At 45.2% G+C, this 20,749-nt stretch overlaps 1 protein-coding gene across 2 annotated transcripts in view; it reads left to right on the top strand.

Moving 5' to 3' along the window:
- The window catches only part of ADCY2 (adenylate cyclase 2), a 401,037-nt gene that overhangs the window by 354,852 nt on the left and 25,436 nt on the right, over positions 1-20,749 (top strand). For both annotated transcript variants that reach the window (XM_057708770.1, XM_057708771.1), the window contains exons 19-20: positions 8,887-8,971; positions 13,594-13,752. In XM_057708770.1, the coding sequence (XP_057564753.1) occupies positions 8,887-8,971; positions 13,594-13,752 (244 nt within the window). The remainder of the gene's footprint in view (positions 1-8,886; positions 8,972-13,593; positions 13,753-20,749) is intronic.

The raw sequence follows: 20,749 nt of genomic DNA, 5'->3' as shown, positions 1-20,749 counted from the left end.
CCTTTGTTAAGAAGCCCACCCACAAACTGCCAGGAACACCTCAATCACAGATGACCACAGCTGGACCACAGGCACCCCCATTGTTCCACATGCCTCACGCACACTACCCTGTGGCCAGCTCCCTACGCATATTCCCTCCCAATGGCAGCATCAAGAGGGAGCTTGGGCCGACAGCTAGTGGGCACGCACAGAAAACTGGCCCAAATCTGAGGGCTGGGGAGAGACCACAAACCTGAGCTTTAGCAAGTTTTGTTTGGGAAAACAAAAGGAAGACTCAGCAGTTGGCCTGATGCATTGCAGGATGGAGAGAAGGCCTACAACCTTAGGATTCTGCCACAAGAGCGAGCAAGAAAGGTGAAGGGATGTATGCACAGAAGATCCAGAGAGTCTCAGAAGCACTAGCGGGGCTGGAGGAAGATATTATAGTTACTAAGACAGTTGGTAAAGAGTGCAGGTAGTGAGTGCTACTTCACATGTGAAGACAGCAATGCAAAACTTTAAGGCACAAGAAATCAAGGAAGAAAGGAACAAAGGAGCTAAAAAACAGCTAGAGAACAATTCACAAGATGGCATTTGTAAGCCCTTACGATCATTTTTACTCTAAATGTAAATGGATTGAATGCTCCATTTAAAAGGCATAGAGTGGCTACACGGATTTAAAAAAACAAGATCCAACTATATGCTGCCTACAGGGAAGTCATCTCAGCCTTAAGAACACATATAGGATCAAAGTAAAGGCATGGAAAAAGACACTCCATGCAAGTGGAAACCAGAAGAGAGCAGGGGTACCTATACTTATATCCAGTAAATAGACTTTAATCCAAAAACAGTAACAAGAGACACAGAAGGTCAATATGTAATGACAAAGGGGTCAATTCCTCTAGAAGATATAAAAATCATAAGTGTATATGCATCCAACATCACAGCACCTAAATATATTAAGCAAATACTAATAGATATGAAAGGAGAAATAGATGACAATGCAATAATAGGGGACATCAATACATCACTTCCAACAATGGATAGACCATCCAGACAGAAAGTCAAATAGGAGACATTGGACTTGAACTATGCTTTAGACCACATGGACCTAACGGACATGTATGGAACCCTCCATCTAATAGCAACACTTGGAACATTCTCCAGGATAGATCATATGTTAGGTCATAAAACATGTCTTAGCAACATTAAGGTTGAAATTATACCATGTATCTTTTCCAATCGCAATAGAATGAGACTAGAAATCAGTAACAGTAGAAAAACTAGGAATTTCACAAATATGTAGAAATTAAACCACATACTCCTGAACTATCAATGGGTCAAAGAAGAATATGAAAGGAAAAACAAAATATAACTTGAAACAAATGAAAATGGAAACACAATGTACCAGAACCTATAGTATGCTGTGAAAGCAGTTTTTAAAGGGAAGTGTATAATTACAAATGCCTACATTAAGAAAAAAGAAAGATATCAAATAAAAACACTAACATTATACCTCAAGGAAACAGAAAAAGAAGAAACTAAGCCCAAAGTCAGCAGAAGGAAGTCAATAAAGAGCAGAAATTAATGAAATAGGGACTAAAAACACAATAGAAAAGATCAATGAAGTTAAGAGCTGGTTTTTGAAAAGATAAAATAAACAAACCTTTAGCTAGACTAGCCATGGAGCAAAAGAGAGAGGACTCAAATAAATAAAATTAGAAATGAAAGAGAAGACATTACAACTGATATTACCCTAATACAAAGGATCATAAGAGACTGCTATGAACAATTTGGACAACGGAGAAGAAATGGATAAATTCTTACAAACAACACAACCTACTGAATCACGAAGAAGCAGACAATCTTAACAGACCAGTAATGAGGAAGGAGATTGAATCAGTCATCAAAATCTGCAACAAAGAAAAGCTCAGGACCAGATGATTTCACTAGTGAATTCTACCAAACGTTTAAAGAAAAATTAATGCCAGTCTTTCTCAAACTTTTCCCAAAATTCAAGAGGAGGGAACACTTCCAAACTCACTTGGCCGGGACCCAGCTACTGCACTGGTGACCTGGAGGGGAGGAAAGTTGGGAAGCAGAGATGGGCAGGATGCTCTAGGCCACCCAGCTAGAAGGCCAGGAGGGAGCCTCAGGAAAGTGGTACTAACATGTGCATCTCAGCAATCCCTGCTTCTTCTCCAGCCAGACTTACAGGAACATTTCCTGACAGGGCATTTGGCTGTCTTTATTTTGCCTTCTGCATTTTAACCCCAGTGTTTCCTTCCTGGGGTGTTTTTGTTTTGTGCTGGACAGCGTCTTCTTCTGACATTGTAATTGATGTCCCAGTCCTGTGCGGAGCAGGTTACAGCAGATGCATCTTGCAGCAGCATCAAGTTGGCCAAAACTTGAGCTTTTTTGCATCACTTGACATTGAAGATGCCTGAGGATTCAGAGGTTTCTTGTTGGCAAAGCCAGGCGTTTCCTTACTCACAGCAACAGCCAGAAGTAAACAGATTCATCAGCAGCTGCATTGGAGCAGGAGGGTCTCACATGGGAGGCAGGGAACTGCAGCCATCGTCTCTTTGTGGGACTTTTCTTTATGAAACATGGGCCTCAGGAGGTCAGGGTCCCAGAGGTCAGACCCCTTTTGATCCCAGTGAGTGACCTGGGAAGATCTGATTTTACCTCAGTGCGTGTATTGTTACTAACACAACAGAAAGTAGGTTTCCTGAAGTACTTTTCTTCTTAATAAATAGAGGCTTATTTCACCTAGAAAATAGAATGTTTTGAAATGTAATTACGTCTGTGTATACCTGCCTGGACGGCATCCTCTCCTGAGAGCAATGAAGATGGCGTTTCTGCCTCATGGAGCTGTTTGCCTTCAGGTTAGAGACTGTTCACCAAGCAATTCCACATCCCTCACCCAGTTCGTCAGGTTCCTTTGTTCTCTTGGACTCTGGAAACTGGGGGGCCAGAATGATTGCTCCCTTAACAGCCTCAGGGTGAAGGCCAGCTGTAAATTAGTGTGTGGCTACAGGCACATGGAGGTGTCTGTGTCTCCAGAGCCCAATTTTAAGTATGAAAAATAGCCTGTCTGGTCACATTTTGGCCAGAACTGTCAAGTTAAGAATTGTAGAGTTAGAAACCTTCTCAGTTATATTAGCCCGGTCTTCTGTACTTCATAACAGAGATAGCACAGCCCTAACAGGTGAAAGTCCATATTGGATGTCATCCCTAAAACTGAAAGGAGAAAGAGAGAGAAAGAAAGAGAGAGCTCATACCAAGTCGCTGTCATTTTTGTATAAATCTCCCATACAATTGTTAATGCATGAATTGTGTCACTTAAAAGAAGATGTGGGACTTCCTAGGTGGTGCAGTGGTTAAGAATCCGCCTGCCAATGCAGGGGTCACAGGTTTGTGCCCTGCTCTGGGAAGATCCCACATGCCATGGAGCAACTAAGCCCATGCGCCACAACTGTTGAGCCCATGTGCTGCAACTACTGAAGCCCACACACCTAGAGCCGGTGCTCCGCAGCAAGAGAAGCCACAGCAATGAGGAGCCCACGCACCACAATGAAGAGTAGACCCCACTCATTGCAACTAGAGAAAGCCCGTGTGCAGCAACAAAGACCCAATGCAGCCAATAAACAAATAAAAATAAACAAATAAATTTTTAAAAATAAATAAAAAATAAAAGAAGATGTGGTGAAGTCCTAAGCCCCAGTAGCTGACAATGTGACCTCATTTGGAAATAGGGTCATTGCAAGTGTCATTAGCTAAGATGAAGTCCTGCTGAAGCAGGTGGGCCCTAATCCAATATGACTGGTGTCCTTGTAAGAAGATGGCCAGCTGGAGGCAGAGACACAACCACGTGATGATGCAGACGGACACTGGAGTGATACAGTGGCCAACCAACCACTGAACCTGGGGCGAGGCAAGGAAGGATTTCTCTGCAGATTCAGAAGGAGCACAGACCTGCCAGCACCTTGATTTCAGGTTTCTGGTCTCCAGACCTGTGAGATGATCAATTTCTGTGGTTTTAAGCCAGCCAGTTTGTGGCACTTTGCTTCAGCACTCCTGGGAGTTAGGAGTTTGGGACTGGCAGACGCAAAATACTGTATATAAAATAAGCAACAAGGTCCTACTGTATAGCAAAGGGAACTATGTTCAATATCTTGTATAACATATCATGGAAAAGAATCACTTTACTGTATACCTGAAACTAACACAACATTGTAAATCGGCTATACTTAAAAAAAAAAAAAATCCTGGGAAACTGATACGATCAACACAAATGACTAGACTCTACCAGAAGACATCCTGGAATTTTATTGTATCAGTTCCGATGTCCCATCCACAATACCCGCTCCTTTTCCTCCCAACCTCTCCTGTATACACAGGAAGAATAGCCCAGGAATAGATCTGCAGACAGAGAAATTCATCCTTCAAGCTTCAGGAGCCCAGGAGCCCAACAGCCCTGGCCTGTGAGTGGCCCCCATCGGGGAGATGCGCTCCAATTGGAGTTGGCAGTTCTTTGGGGCTGGATGAATACAAGGAGTTTTTGAGAAATCTAAATGAAAGCCAAGACAGCAGGTTACAGTTCTTTCTAGTTGACGAAGAACTTCAAAAAGAAAAAAGGCATTATGTATTGGTACCCAAGTCTGTCCTATAGGCTGTGTTGTGCATCACTATTTCTGAGGTCCATTTACTTCTGTACTTTCCAGTGCACTGCCTGGACTCAGTGAGAGTCTTTCCTGGTCTTGCTTCCTCCAAATCCCCACCTCCACCCACCTGTATTCCTTACTAAGACTTAAGAACTGGGAGATAGATAGAGGTCATTTCTACCCTTAAACCAATGTTTAAATGCATTAGTGTAAGGAGTCCCAGAAAAGGATGTTTCCCTCTGGGTTGCTTGCGTGTATTTTCTGTGCATTTATCTGAAAACCCAGCCAGCCCCTGAACTGCATAAATAGGGTCTTACCTCCCACTCTCCATCAGTGAGAGGAATGGGAGATGGCTCTGTATATTTGGGGCATCTGGTCCCTTACCTGGGGATGCACATGAGACCTCAGTTCTGTTTGGTTGCACTGATGAAGCTACTGTAAGATCCTGACCTCGGAGTTAACATTTTACTCTCAGTTTAGGTTTGCAGGGTGATGGGTAAAAGGCAGGGGCGGGGGAGGGAGAGGGAGGGAGTAGTTTTCTCAGGTCCAGGGAATGGTAAATTGATAGGGTGTTCATGAAGCAACATGAAAATTAGAAACAGCCTGCATCAGCTTTTTATGCACTGTTGCCTCTGTTGTACCACTTTTTTGTTGTTGTTGTTGTTTCTTGGCCATGCTGTGAGGCTTGTGGGATCTTAGTCCCCCGACCAAGGATCGAACCTGGACCCTGATAGTGAAAGCTCGGAGTCCTAACCACTGGACTGCCAGGGAATTCCTTGTACCAGTTTTATTAACTGGTCGATATCCTGTCCATAGAGTCAGTGTAGGGGGAAATGAGTTTAAAAGTCACTGGAGTCTGCATGGTTCTTAAACATCTGCTCCCTGCAGTCACTTCAACTGTACTATTAGACACAGCTCACAGGCTCAAAAAGGAACTTCATTTCTTAAAATGAGTACTAGTGAGACAGGAAGGTGACAGTTGTCAGCACACTTCTTTCCCAGAGAGGAACTGGTGACCTTCTCATGGCTGATGAGCTCCGATTTTTTCCAGCCACAGCTGGCTTGGTAGGAGGAAAGAGCCCTGAGTACAAGCGTAGCCTTTCTGGAGCGTTCTCTGAGGTTCTAAGCACTTCAGCCACTGGGACTGGAGAGTCTGTCTCCTCATTTCTGCAGGAATCTGCCTTCCCTTTGCACGTGGATCTGTCATTCTGATAATGAAATTCACCAACCTGCGTTTTCTTATCTTTTTCTCTAACTTCCTCACTCCATCCCCTTCTTTATCACTGAGTAGTTAAGACGAAAAATTATAAGTGCCATTTATGAAGTGCTTCCTGTATGTCAGGCTCTACTCCAGGTACATAAATATTTGATCTAGTGACCAAGACAGCCTGTAAGATGGGCGTTGGTACCCCCTTTGGCTGATGGAGAAAGTGAGGTTTGGAGGGGTTTATCCTAGGTCCCAAGCTCACTGGAACATGGGAGCCATGATTCCAACCTGGCTTACTTACGTCAAAGCCCACTTGCACTCTTTAGTACTTTATCCATTTCCCTTATTACCTCATCAGACCTTGAACCTTCTATGGAGAAACAGGAAGATCTCAAAGCAAGTTCAACTCACAAGCGGAAACTGATGACCTGATACTTATACCTTTTTACATACAAGCTGAACTGCTTATGTGACATGGCAGCCATGCACAGTCAACTTCTCAAGTCTCGTTCACAGTTACATGTGAGCAATAATCACTTGTCAGCTTGTGCAGGATTCCCCTGGGGAGTCATTCGATTTCTCCTTGTATGCTGTGCTAGTCACGGGTCTCCCAAAAAACAGAACCTTTAAGTTGACGCGTAAAATTGACCACCACACGTGCCAACTAGGACGTGTCGGTGGTCATTGCCTAGAAGGCTGTGGTGAGGTTGGAGGACCCCGGCCAGCATGGTGAAAACTTGCGCAGGGATAAATTCCTGATGTCTACCTGGACCTGAAGGGAGGTGGGGCAATGGGTCAGGGGTTTCCATCTGTGTTATGCCTTTGTGATACAAAACCCCATGAAAGGAGGAATAAGAAGGGATGCCTTGCCAGAAAGTTATATGAAAGTATATTATTCATGCGTCAGTGTAGCTTATAGAAATTAGGTTCCCTACTTCATTTTTAAATCTCCCATGATTCTTTTTTTTTTTTTGCTTTTCTTTTTTTTTTTAAGAACTTTTATTGAAATACAGTTAACAGACAATAAACAGCATATATTTAGAGTGTACAATTTGCTATCCCAGTCTCCCAGTTCATTCCCCCCTAACCCTCCCCACTTTCCGCACTTGGTGTCCATGTGTTTGTTCTCTACACCTGTGTCTCTAGTTCTGCCTTGCATTTCCTCTTTCATAGTTGTTAGCATTTGCCTTATGTATTGAGGTGCTCCTATATTGGGTGCATAGATATTTATAATTGTTATCTCCTCTTCTTGGATGGATCCCTTGATCTTTATGTAATGTCCTTTCTTGTCTCTTGTAACATTTTTCATTTTAAAGTCTATTTTATCTGATATGAGTATTGCTACTCCAGCTTTCTTTTGGTTTTCATTTGCATGGAATATCTTTTTCCATCCCCTCACTTTCCGTCTGTATGTGTCCCTAGGTCTGAAGTGGGTCTCTTGGAGACAGCATATATATGGGTCTTGTTTTTGTATCCATTCAGCCAGTCTGTGTCTTCTGGTTGGTACATTTAGTCCATTTACATTCAAGGTAATTATTGATATGTATGTTCCTAGTACCATTTTCTTAATTGTTTTGTTTTTGTTTTTGTAGGTCCTTTTCTTCTCTTATGTTTCCTGCTTAGAGAGGTTCCTTTAGCATGTGTTGTAGGGCTGGTTTGGTGGTGCTGAATTCTCTTAGCTGTTGCTTGTCTGTAAAGCTTTTGATTTCTCCGTCAAATGTGAGTGAGATCCTTGCTGGGTAGAGTATTCTTGGTTGTAGGTTCTTCCCTTTCATCACTTTAAATATACCATGCCACTCCCTTCTGGCTTGCAGAGTTTCTGCTGAGAAATCAGCTGTTACCCTTATGGGAGTTCCCTTGTATGTTATTTGTCGTTTTTCCCTTGTTGCTTTTAATAATATTTCTGTCTTTAATTTTTGTCAGTTTGACTACTATATGTCTTGGCATGTTTCTCCTTGGATTTATCCTACCTGGGACTCTCTGCGCTTCCTGGACTCGGGTAGCTATTTCCTTTCCCATGTTAGGGAAGTTTTCAACTATAATCTCTTCCAATATTTTCTCAGGTCCTTTCTCTCTCTCGTCTCCTTCTGGGACCCCTATAATGCGAATGTTGGTGCGTTTAACGTTGTCCCAGAGGTCTCTTAGGCTGTCTTCAGTTCTTTTCATTATTTTTTCTTTATTCTTTTCTGCATCAGTGATTATCACCATTCTGTCTTCCAGGTCACTTATTCGCCCTTCTGCCTCAGTTAATCTGCTATTGGTTCCTTCTAGTGTATTTTTCATTTCAGTTATTGTGTTGCATATCTCTGTTTGTTTGCTCTTTAATTCTTCTAGATCTTTGGTAAACTTTTCAATCTTTGCATCCAGTCTTTTTTCAAAGTCCTGGATCATCTTCACTATCATTATTCTGAATTCTTTTTCTGTAAGGGTGCCTATCTCCTCTTCATTTAGTTGTTTTTCTGGGGTTTTATCCTGTCCCTTCATCTGGTACAAAGTCCTCTGCTTTTTCATTTTCTCTATCTTTCTGTGGCTGTGGTTTTCAGTTCCACAAGACGAAATACTGCTGATACTGCTTGATACTGCTGTCTGCCCTCTTGTGGAGGAAGCTATCTAGGAGCCTCCTCTCCCATGATTCTTAATTTCTAGCCTAATGTCTCTTTCTGCAAATAATTAGTAAAAAACTGCAAATCATATATCCAGGTATCCATATTGATCCCAGAAATATAAAGAAAATATTATTAATATTTTGTTAGTCTTTTATATTTGCTAGAGCTTGGTATAAGGTAAGAAATCTGTATTCATTTGGGAGATTTTTTTTCTTTTACTGAGCTCTCGAAATAAGGATTATTTTGTTTTCTTTTGATGCAATCTAGGTTTGCAAATATCTTTGAAGTGTGTGTGTGTGTGTGTGTGTGTGGTTGATGTAGAATGTAGACAGACACTAGAGATTCTGAAATTTGTTGATGCCCGAATTCTAAGTCCTGTGTGTATGTTGTTTTGTTGTACTGTCTTCGTCTGTTTGTTTTTTAATAGACCAGGCATTTGGAAAGACCTAAAGACCATGGGCTCAGTGTCTCTCTTTATATTTTTCATCACACTGCTTGTTCTGGGCAGACAGGTAAGAAGTCTGTTTCTTCTATAAGTTCTCTAAAGTGCTGTATTAATAACACTGTGCTGACTTGTATTGCCATTGCTTTTCTGCAAACAAGTGTGGATGCATCAGAATCATCTTATCACTTAAAAGCGGGTAACACAAGATGTGCGTGCTTGGCTATAGAAACAAGGAAAAGGTGTCTCATTTTTTTTCCCCACAAGGCAAACTTTGTGAAGGCAGAAGTGTGAATCAATGAATTTCCTGTTGAGTCTCAAAATAAATATGTAGATTTTGTAAGCCTACAAAAGTATTCCCTCAATAGCTGACATTAATGGGAAACAAATGTCTCCTTGCCTGGGGTTTTTGTCGGCATTTCAGAAGGTATGGTTTCTTTTTCTTTGAAGTGGGTATTAAATATCCTTGCTCTCACTTGCAGTTATCCCTAGAAATATGGTCCCCTGTTCAAAAAGTTTATTTTGTGATGCAGATGAAACATCCTTCTCAGGCTGTCTGCCCGCTTCTGGCCTCCCAGTGAAGCCTGCGGGTGCAGGACTTTTAAGGGCAATATTCTTTCCCTGCCTGCAAACAAGGAGAATCACCTAAAGACTAAAGATTCATCCCATGCCAGGCAGCTCTGCCCCAACCAAAGTTGCAGTTCTTTGATGGGTAGCATGAAACAAAGAAGTGATTTATTTGGAGATCACCAAGGAAGAGGCAGTGCCAGTTATATACACATCTCTAAACAGTTAAGTTATCTGAGAGGCAAACTCTCAGCTGGGGAGTTTGGGTCCAGCTTCTGTTTCTCATCAGGAGGAAGCTGTTAATACTCACATAGTCAGAGCAGAGACCAGATCTGTGACAGTCAGTCCAGCACCGGGGAACGCCATCCATCCTCTCCCATCTTCCTGAGAAAGTGCGAGGGGCATCCTTCCCTGGAGCCCACGCTGCGGCTCTCACCAATCTCCCTGGAGCTATGCTGTGATCCTGATGCAGAGCTTCGAAGACCCCTGTCCCCCCACCACCCTCCCCGCTTCTGTCCCTGGCACATACTGGGTTCTGCATCCTTAAGCAGCTTCTCCTACTAGAATGATCACTCTGATTGGCTCACAGCAATACATTGGGATTACCTAGAATCAAACTGAACTCTGCCGACCTTTTTTTTGATCACTGAGATCACACACAGGCAGCACCACTACACAATTGTTGAATCCCATGGCTACCCACTGACCAGTTACTCCCTAAATGATTTCAGTAAATATTCAAAAGTATGCAGTCTTGGACTTCCTAGGTGGCGCAGTGGTAAGGAGTCCGCCTGCCAATGCAGGGGACACGGGTTCGAGCCCTGCCCTGGGAAGATTCCACATGCCATGGAGCAGCTAAGCCCATGTGCCACAACTATAAAAAAAAAAAAAGTATCCAGTCTTATGGCCAGGCTTTCATTTAACAGGATAGTGCTGATACCAGTTTCCTTTTTTGGCCTAATGTAACGATAAGTAATTTGTATACCTAGAGGCCTAAAGAGTTACTACTCCCTGCAGAATTAATCACATCCACAACTATTCTTTAACTAGAACCAAGGCTATACCAAGGTGAGCCAGAAGGCTGCCTTTCAGTCCAAAATCACTAAGTGAATGATTTATTAAGGCCCCAAATCTTCTGGGGTGACAAGAACTGTGAAGCTTGTGACATAGTGCTTCTGCACACCCTTCCGGAAACACAAGTGTATGGTAAACACACATCTGATATTTGAAATAAGGTTTTCAAGTGTCATAAGAATTCATGGCCTCGGCATTATCTCTTTTCTGAACATGTTTGAAATAATAGCCCAGACACTTTGCAACTTATTTCCGTGATCATTTGTCCTCATGGCTCCCCTGCCCCATGACCATCTTTTTGAAATGATGGCAATGTGCTTACTTTCTAAGGGAATGATTATACTAAGTATTGCTCTAGGCATCTCAGAAACCTGCATGAAAACATAACCCGTCCTAGACAAGAGCGACAGTACAGTACCACTCCCTGTGCTGAAGTCTAACTTGTGATAGAAATGCAAGCCAACTCAAGGGCCTCTTTTGAAAAAGAAGGATCCCCTGTATTTCACCCCAGTGTAAAGGGCAGCCCCCTGCCATCAAGGGTCTGCATCCTAGGTGGGCTCATTCAGAGTATGGAACCAGGCAGTGGCAACCTAGTGCCTGAGGGTGAGGCCAAGGTCATTGTGGGCGAGAGTTGAGAATCCCAGAGAAAGCAGAATCTTCGCTGCTTGTGCCCCTGTCTAGGGACCACTTCTGTCCACGTAGAAAGGTGTAAGCCCAGCTCCTCAGGTAGTTTTCAGAACTAGACAAAGCACAGAACACCCTCAAGGCTGTGGTAGGATATGAAACACAGCAGTCAGGGTTGGTGGGGTCCCAGATGTGGTCTGGATGCCTCTTTCAGACTCTTCCTGCTCTCTCTCCATCACGCCAGAGCTCGTAAAGATAAATTTCACATCTCTGAGTAGCATCTGGGCCCCTGAGAGTTTGGGGAGGAGCCCCAGATAGAATCTGAGAGACGGGAGGTGATGTGAGGAATGGAGGTCACGGAGCAGGGCAGCTGTTTTAGTTGAGGTAGCATGAAGTCCTTAGAACACTTCCCTGCTCTGAGTCAGGGTCACGGAGGCAGCAGCTGCCCCCGCGCCCCCCACCGGATCTCCTCACACAGCCTCCCCGGGTCTCTGTGTTAGATCTCCCTCTCCTTTCTCCTGTAAGGACACCAGTCATTGGATTTACAGCCCACCCTAAATCCAGGATGATCTCATCCTGAGATCCTTAAGTTAATTACATCTGCCGAGATCCTATTTCCAGAGAAGGCACAGGCACAGATACCAGGGTTTGGACTTGAAATGATCTTTTGGGGGGACATGATTAAGTCTTTTACAGCTGGTTTGGGATAGAAGCATTTGTCTTGCTTTGGAGGTCTCCACATGAGTTTCTGAGGTCCTTGGGTATCAAAGAGAGGGTTCTGCAGCAGACTGCGCTGGTCGGGGAGGTGAGAGGAAACGATTTGGCAGAAGGTCACTTTCAGTCCAATGTAGCTGGTCCCAAAGTGCTCTGACTCCTTTAGGAGGAGACTTACAGAATGTTTGCACGTGGTGCAGCAGCAGTCACCCGGAAAACCTGAGCCACTCTTTGTGTGGTTTGTGGAAACCTTTCAAACTTACGCGAATTGGGCTTGCCGCCTGCCTTGACTTAGCTCCGTGGCTTCAGGTCATGTTTCATTTTTATCTCATCTTCAGCGTATACCTGCATCTTCTCAACGCCACCCCCGTAGGTTGCTTCTGTCATTTTAGTTTAAAACCGGCCACACACTCGTTTATCCCCGCAAAAAATCCAAATAAATAATCTGTCCTCCAGGTGACAGGCCTTTTCTAGGACGTGCATAGCATGATTTCCATCAATACGAATGTGGAAAATGTGTCAGTAATGTAAAAATTTAATATAAGCAAACTTTTAAAATATCTCTTTTGTAATCCTTTTAAAAATGTCTTGTTATGTGAGCTAAAAATAAATAGCTCCCCAGAGGAGGAGGAATAATTTTTGAGCATATTATACATAGTTTGAATCAAACCTAATTTCAGTGAATGACCATTGTTCTTTCAGGGTTCGGCATGTAAGGGGTTTTTTGAAATTGCCATCTATGCATGAGAGGCCATTTATTTGTGTTTTATTTTCTTTTGTGCTGTCATTGGTATAGCTAATCCAAGCAATAAAACACACTCCCTCCAGTTAGTTCTTCTTTGCATTTATTTGTCAATAACTGACTATCTGTGCCGAAATACACTCTCCCTATTAGGCTCCTCTGTTACAGGAAGATTCATTCAAGGCTATTTCATTATATTAAATTATACACGTCAAAGCAGAAACAAGATAAGGACAAGCCAAAGACACCCTGTGTCAGTAAATGGGCCTTTCCATTTCTACAGTGTTAATGACAGCTGGTTTTTAAAAACATTGGCGTTTAGTACATTATAAAGCATGAACACATATGTTTTTACTAGCAGGTACCATCTTAATTAAATGATATCAAAATGAACTTTAGTCTAAATATAATGTCATTCTCTCAGTACAATGCACTCCCAAATGAAAAAACACATACTTTTCAATGAATACTTAATTACATAATTTGTGGTAGAGGAAAACTGATTTTCAGATATTAAAGGCAAACTGCCACAAATGAACACTATTATTTTTTAAATGCAAATCAGGAAACAGTGCGCACTCTCTACTAATGTATTTTCCATTTTTCATTTACTCATTATTTATATTCTATCACACGTCTTTTCAAAAAATAATTCAAGCCACCATTTATTAACATAACTATGTAAGAAGCTTTCATGTCATTTTTTTCTTTCGAGCCTTCAGTAGAGCTATTTTCTCTGTTCCTGTGGCTGGTTCTTTCCCAAATTTGCAGTTTGCAAATCCATGTTAGAGGGTGAATGAGAGATATTTGGGGGAAACAGAGGGCTTGGTAGGGAGGGTGACAATTCCGTTGTGGGGGGGGGGTTCTTTTTTAGGTTTTATTTCATTCTTTTTATTTTCTCTTTAAAACCTCCACTGTCTGGCAGGACAAGATGCCTATTGTTTCTTTACCTCTGTGTCCTCTTGTAACAGAATGAATATTACTGTAGGTTAGACTTCTTATGGAAGAACAAGTTCAAAAAAGAGCGGGAGGAGATAGAAACCATGGAGAATCTGAACCGCGTGCTGCTGGAGAATGTGCTCCCTGCTCACGTGGCTGAGCACTTCCTGGCCAGGAGCCTGAAGAATGAGGTCAGAGAGGTGGGGTGATGGGGAGAGGTGTAGTTGGTGGGAAGGGGCTGGGCTTATAGGGAGAGGCAGGGTGATGGGAGAGGCTGGGCTGGTGGGGAGAGGTGTGGCTGGTGGAAGCAGAGGTGATGGGGAGAGGCGGGGCTGATGGGGAGAGGCGGGGCTGATGGGGAGAGGCGGGGCAGCCAAGGGCCAAAAGCTCCCGGTAATGACTTAGAGGCCTGTGGCACGTCAAACATGTCAGTGTCCAAAATACTCGACATTGGCCTGAATGTGTCCATTTTCAAGAGGATATTGATTGGTCGTATAGAGATCAACTGGAAATAGTGAGTTAGAATCACCTCTGAACGTCTTAGCATGAAGTTAATTCATTCTTCCTAGTTTTTCTTCCCCAACCATGTCATGTTCTGAATGTATGATATGAGGCAACTGGAGCTCCAAATATGTCACAAAAGTGGCCACCACCCTCTGCCTAGTGTAGGAGGATGCTTCCTTACCAGCTTTTCATCAAGGCCAAATCAAGAAGCAAAATCACACCATGCATGCCAAACCCCCATTATTTCACTGCTCATGACTTCCCTGAGAGCCGTTTAAGGGTCTTAGAATTTCAAAGACATGAGATAGACAGAATTTAGGAGTTAGCCACACAAGAGCAGATCAAAGACTTGAGTCCATCTCTTGGAAGGGATAGAAGTGGGAATTTCGTGGAACATCTAAAGGGATGGATATTTAACCAGAGTTGGAGAAATTAGCATGTTGTTTTGATGTGGAAATGGCTTATGAAGTGACATGTCATGAATTTTTTTTAATGTAATGAAATTACAAGAGTCAGCAGATTTATCTACAGTGGGACTCTGTTAATTTAAGAAGCAGGCATTTGTGCACCCACTGGGTGGCTGACCTGTGTTTGGTACTGTGGGGTGTCAGAGATGTATGAGGTGCACTCCCTGTTCTTAGGAAATGTTCAGTGAGGACCGGGAGTGGATGAGGGATCTGGAAACCTGTAGACGGATGAGCTTTTTCATAGATAAGCTGAACCCTGATCACACATGTACAGAGCACCAAGGTCAGAAGGCTTGGAACAGTATGTGTGGAACAGTATTTAACGTTGACGTTGAGAAAAAAGTGCCAGGTGGTGGGCAGGGGCTGGACCTCATCACTCTGGTCCTTCTGGATGCATGCTGGGCGTGGTGAGCCAGTCCAGCGGCCCCAGCAGGTCCCACCGTTCACTTCTCTATCTATTCTCCTGGTGTTTTCTGCATTCAGTAGGTTATTCAGCAACCTATTTACCTCTTGGTCTGAGACAATGAAATCATGACATCTATTAGGAAGGAGCCATCTGTTTTCATTAGCAATGTAAAAGCTTGTCTGTGTATATGTCTAGCTGTCAATTCAGGTTATAGATTCATCTGTTGCCCCCACCCTGGGTGCTGGGCCTGGATACAGAGATGAACAGGACAAGGCAGCCTCAGCCCAGGAAGGGACAGGATCCTGTTGTCTCCAGAGGCACTGACTGTGTAAATGCAGGGGTCCAGAAAGACCACCACTGTGAGCAAGTGACTGCTGAAGCAGAAAAGAAACTGCTAGAAACTGGTGGAGAGATGTGGGCTGCAGAGGGGGAGGAAAAGACCCTTCCGGGCTGCAAGGGGGCATCTCCAGATCCCAGGACAGTGCCTTGTTCAAGACCTTAAAAGGCCCTGGGTTCAGTCCTTCAGCCCTTACTCACCTCTCATGCCCCCTCCTGATGTCTCCCTGGGCCAGACCGGGGGAATCGTGGGTTCCCTCCATTCATTCCTTTTTGCTTGACTTATTCTAAGCAGATGACTGGATACAGTTGCCCCTTTGGAAATCATAAGGATGAGCAGGTGGAGGTGGACAGCGTGCACTCGAACCTTCATCCCAGCATCTCCTGTCATGGGAACATGAGCTACTTTCCCGGCCTGAGCCACATCTCCCCATGATTCAAAGGAGGATTGTGCCTTACTTTGCACCATCCTTAAGTAGAGTGAGGGACATTGCATGTCACACTGAGCGTCCGTCCCTCCTGCCGAGGCGGACATCTGACAGAACAGGACCCAGCATCCCACATCCATGCAGGTGGGACACACCGGGCAGGGAGGCAGCGCCTGAGCACCAGTGGACTCATCCACTTACCAAGTGGCCCTACCGTGTGCCAGGCCAGTGACCCTTATGCCACTAGCACATCACAGGTGCTCCCAAGATGGGGGTGACATTTCCCTCCAAGTTTCCTATCAGTGCTGCTCTTTTAATAATTAAGAACACACACAGCGTCTTCTACAGCCCTCAGCTCCGTGGGGAAGGCTGCAGGGTCAGGGCTGCACTGTGCGGTGGGCTTGAACCCTGGACCAGGCGCCACCTCAGTGCACAGGCAGTTTGGGAAGTTTTCTGAGACAAAGCAGGAATCAGCATGTTTCGGTGAAACCAGCTCTGGACTCCATTGCCTCTTTTGTCAGATCAAGAAGGTGAATTCCTTGGGGGCCCCGTCCATGGCCGCGTCGTGCCTGTGTGTGCGCGTGAACCTGACTTAGGCGCCAAAGTGATTTCCCCCTGCAGACAGTCAGCACCCAATCACCAAGTTCCCCGCTTATTCCTTCACTCAGGAAACACACCCCTGACCCAGGCAGCCTACGGCCCTGTAGGAAAAGGAACAGGAGCTCCGTCTCAAAGCCTTTCAAACTCTTATAGCCACAGAGAGCTCCGGGTTCCCTCACCGCATATCAGAGGTCTCAGTTTTCACTTAGGAACCCCGATTCCCTGGACATCATTAGATTTGCACCCTCTAGCGGCGGACCTCACGTCGCTCTGGAGGGTCGAGCCACACACACTGAATCTTAAATGGGGCATCAGACCGACGAGACCATCTTTGAAATGATCTCTTCTTTCTGCACAGCTGTGAGCTGCAAAAGTCTCTGTATTTCATCAGATGACCCAGAACTTCCCTGGGCTGTGATTTGCCACGTTTTCCTGCCAGTTTTTGTGGGTTACGTTAAATGTCGGGGGGTGCCGGGGATGCTACTCAAGCAGCTGCTGTAACTGTGGGGGATTTAAAAATTACAGGGAGCCCCGTCGGGCAGCCTGCTGTCTGCTCAGCGGGGCAGCGACGCCCTCCAGTTGCTGAAGGTCAGTGAGTGAAAGAGATTCTGTTGGTGGGATCCTCACGGGGAATCCTGAATGCAGAAGAGAAGCCCCACGAAGGGTCTGCTAAGAGCTGCTGGTCCCCTGCCTCAAGCTTCTGAGAGCTCCCACCGTGCGTCTCAGAAAGGATGGCTTTGTTTTTCGGGTGTTTTTTTTTTTTTTTTTCAAAATTCTTATAACTGGGTTATTATAGACTCCTTTGAGTATATAGCAAACTCTTGCCCCATCCCTCTGACTTCCTGACGGGCAGGATGCCTAAATTCTGGCGCAGTCAGTCTTTCCTGTCCTGAATTGACTTCATCCCTGGGCAGAGGACTCCACTTCCCCGACCCCGGGATGCGTCATCCTAAGCTCCCGATCCCAAGCCAGGCAGACTGAGGTTGTCTGACCTCCCACAGCCAAATGGCCATGGGGTCTGCGGTGTTTAACAGCGTAGGCATGGTCCAGGCTCTTGGCGCCTCCTCACTGTCAGGGCCACCTAGATGTGCCCTGTGTGCGAGGGAGCGAGCGAGCGCTCTCACTTTCTCTCTCTCCCCCCGCAACCCTCCCAAGGTTTCCCCGAGGGGAAGGTCTGCCTGTTGTGGAAATATCCCCTGGAGTTGCATAATTTCTAGAGGATTCCAGACCTAAACTAGGCGTGGCGGAGCGTGGCCAGTGCTGAGACAAGAGAGGTCCCTGCACCCAAGAGCAGGGCTTCCCCAAATGAAGGGATGCCTGGGCCCCGGGCCAGCATCCCTCGCCTACTGGGCCCTGCTTGGCCACTGACAGCAAAGCGCTTGTCCCAGACCTGGCACTTCTTAGCTGTGGGAAAGCAAGAGCTCTCGGGGACATGAGGACCGTGAGAGTAGAGGCTGGGAGAGGGATTCGGGGCAGAATGTAGTGAGAAGTGAGCCCCCTCCCTAAAGGGATGTGGGGAATCCTCCCTTCACGTGTCGCCTCGGAAATGGACCAGAACCGCTCAGCTTGGGATGTGCACCTACGGCTTGGGTCCCTGAGTGGTCCTGGGGCAGCAGCTCCATCTGGGGGACACAGATGGCAGTGGGGTTCCTGAATGCAGAGGGCAGGGGCTTATTGGAGTGTCTGGTCCAAGAGAGTTGGGGGCTTCAGGTTGGGATGTAACGAGACTATGAGGGTTTGGGAGGGCAAAGCCTGCTGAATGTTTCCAGGGACAAAGCAAGAGAAAAACAGTTGGCATGGGGTCATTTTAGATCCTGTTTTGAAAACTCCTTGGAGGGGTGAATGGGCCCCAGCAGAGAAGCTAGAAGAAAAACCAGAAAGCCTGGGGTGGAGAGAGTAGTCACAAGTAGGAGGAAAGTGCCTGGTCCACATCAAGGGAAGCTTGGCAGGATGCCCCATGATGGGGGGAAGTGGCAGGGAGTCTTCAGAGTTCCCATGAAAACGTCCACCAGGTTTAAGTTCCCAGGGAGCGTGGTGTGGTTAACAGAATGCTTTCCTCCCCCAGCAGACACTTATTTCTTCCCTGTTCTCCACCCCTGGTTGCTTTGGAAAACCTGGTGAGCCAGCTGCAGAGGGTCAGAGCAGAAGTGTGAGGAGCAGATAGAGAGTAGAAGCCAACCGTGCCCCCTTCCCACCCTGCAGACACCACCCCACCCTCCGCCAACCGCCCAGCAGGCCCACACTGGAAAGAAAAGCCACGCATTCCATCGGGATCTGAATTCTGACTTCTCGTTGGATTGGACAGTTATTGATGAGAGGACTCATGTTACCTGAGAATGACAAGAAGAGTCATGGGGCTGTCCCACGTTTTCATCCAGAGTTAGGAAAAAACTAAGTCCCACTCAATAAACTGAAAAAGACGGTGGGCACAGAAATGCCATTGCTTTGGGATGATTTTTCCATAACTTGAGCTTGTTTGGCAGAATGGTGACATGTGAGTGAATGTTGAAATGGCATCTGAGATTCCACTTCCAAAGCTCAGTGATTCTTTTTGGCTGCTTTGCGCTAGACAAGGGTCATCCATTGCTAGACCCTGAATTCCAAAATCTCTTCCAAGGCTTCCCACCTGCCCTACCCCCACCCCAGATCCTCTGAAAGTATAAGATAAGCTCATGTCATCAACCAATCAGCTTGTGGTCCTCTCTGGACCCAAGCATAACCCAAAGAGCTGAGGGAACTTCTCATGAGTTGAGGGTATAGTCCTAAGCCCTACAAGTTTCATTAGCTCTAGTGAATTTGTAAAGCTTCCCATTTGTGAAGTTTCCCTATTCTCAAGAGTAGCCCCATGGAAGCCCTGAGTCAGGAACTAGGGGGTCAGAGATCCCCACTTACCCTTGGTGTTTCCTCAAGGGCTCCAAGTGACCCATTTGTCAAGGCAGGTGGGTGAGTACTTTGCAGTCCAAGGCCCCAGCAGCCCTCATAGCCTGCAGAGTGCCAGACCAGGATCCCAGAGATGCGTCCTGGTCCCTAAGCCTCAGTGTGTCACTGAACTCCCCTGAATTAAAAGTACCTCGTTTTTCCTGTGATTCTTAGTCAAGGCTGCACAGCAGGATAACCTGTGGAGCTTTACAAGAAGATGCACATGCTTGGAGCCCACCCCAGGAGCAAGTTTCACTTGGTCATTGGGAGGCTCAGGTGTCAGCATCTTGAAAGCCCCATTAGCGACTCTCCCAGGCATTCCTATTTGAAGACCATGGAATGGGATGACCCATCAGACCTCTTCCAGCTCCAGCAAGCTAGGTGTTCTGGGGCAAGAGTTCAGAGGACAATTCGAGAGTATTAACCTGAAGATGTTTTATTAGACTCCAAACCAGTGCGGTTAAAAATCAGCCCTCCTAAAATGACAAATAACATACAAGGGAACTCCCATAAGGGTAACAGCTGATTTCTCAGCAGAAACTCTGCAAGCCAGAAGGGCGTGGCACGATATATTTAAAGTGATGACAGGGAAGAACCTACAACCAAGAATACTCTACCCAGCAAGGATCTCACTCACATTTGACGGAGAAATCAAAAGCTTTACAGACAAGCAATAGCTAAGAGAATTCAGCACCACCAAACCAGCCCTACAACACATGCTAAAGGAACTTCTCTAAGCAGGAAACATAAGAGAAAGAAAGGACCTACAAAACCAAAAGCAAAACAATTAAGAAAATGGTACTAGGAACATACATATCAATAATTACCTTGAATGTAAATGGACTAAATGCACCAACCAAAAGACACAGACTGGCTGAATGGATACAAAAACAAGACCCATATATATGCTGTCTCCAAGAGACCCACTTCAGACCTAGGGACACATACAGACGGAAAGTGAGGGGATGGAAAAAGATATTCCATGCAAATGGAAATCCAAAGAAAGCTGAAATAGCAATAGTCACATCAGATAAAATAGACTTTAAAATAAAAAATGTTACAAGAGACAAGAAAGGACATTACATAAAGATCAAGGGATCCATCCAAGAAGAGGAGATAACAATTATAAATATCTATGCACCCGATATAGGAGCACCTCAATACATAAGGCAAATGCTAACAACTATGAAAGAGGAAATGCAAGGCAGAACTAGAGACACAGGTGTAGAGAACAAACACATGGACACCAAGTGGAGAAAGTGGGGAGGATTGGGGGGGGGGGATGAATTGGAAGATTGGGATAGCAAATTGTACACTCTAAATATATGCTGTTTATTGTCTGTTAACTGTATCTCAATGAAAGTTCTAAAAAAAAAAATCAGCCTTTCTAATCCAAACTGCCAGTCAGCTCAGTCTTGCATTTCCTCATCTCCCATCCCCACATGCCCTTAAAGACCCCAGGGGAAAGAAGAAAGACAAAGTGACATGACCTGCAAGCGAATTGAGGCCCCAAGCTGCCCCAGATCCA

Source organism: Hippopotamus amphibius, chromosome 15, assembly GCF_030028045.1.
Source record: "Hippopotamus amphibius kiboko isolate mHipAmp2 chromosome 15, mHipAmp2.hap2, whole genome shotgun sequence".
Taxonomy (NCBI): domain Eukaryota; kingdom Metazoa; phylum Chordata; class Mammalia; order Artiodactyla; family Hippopotamidae; genus Hippopotamus; species Hippopotamus amphibius.
The sequence above is the reverse complement of the archived record's forward strand: the minus strand, read 5'-3'. Positions and strand labels throughout refer to the sequence as shown.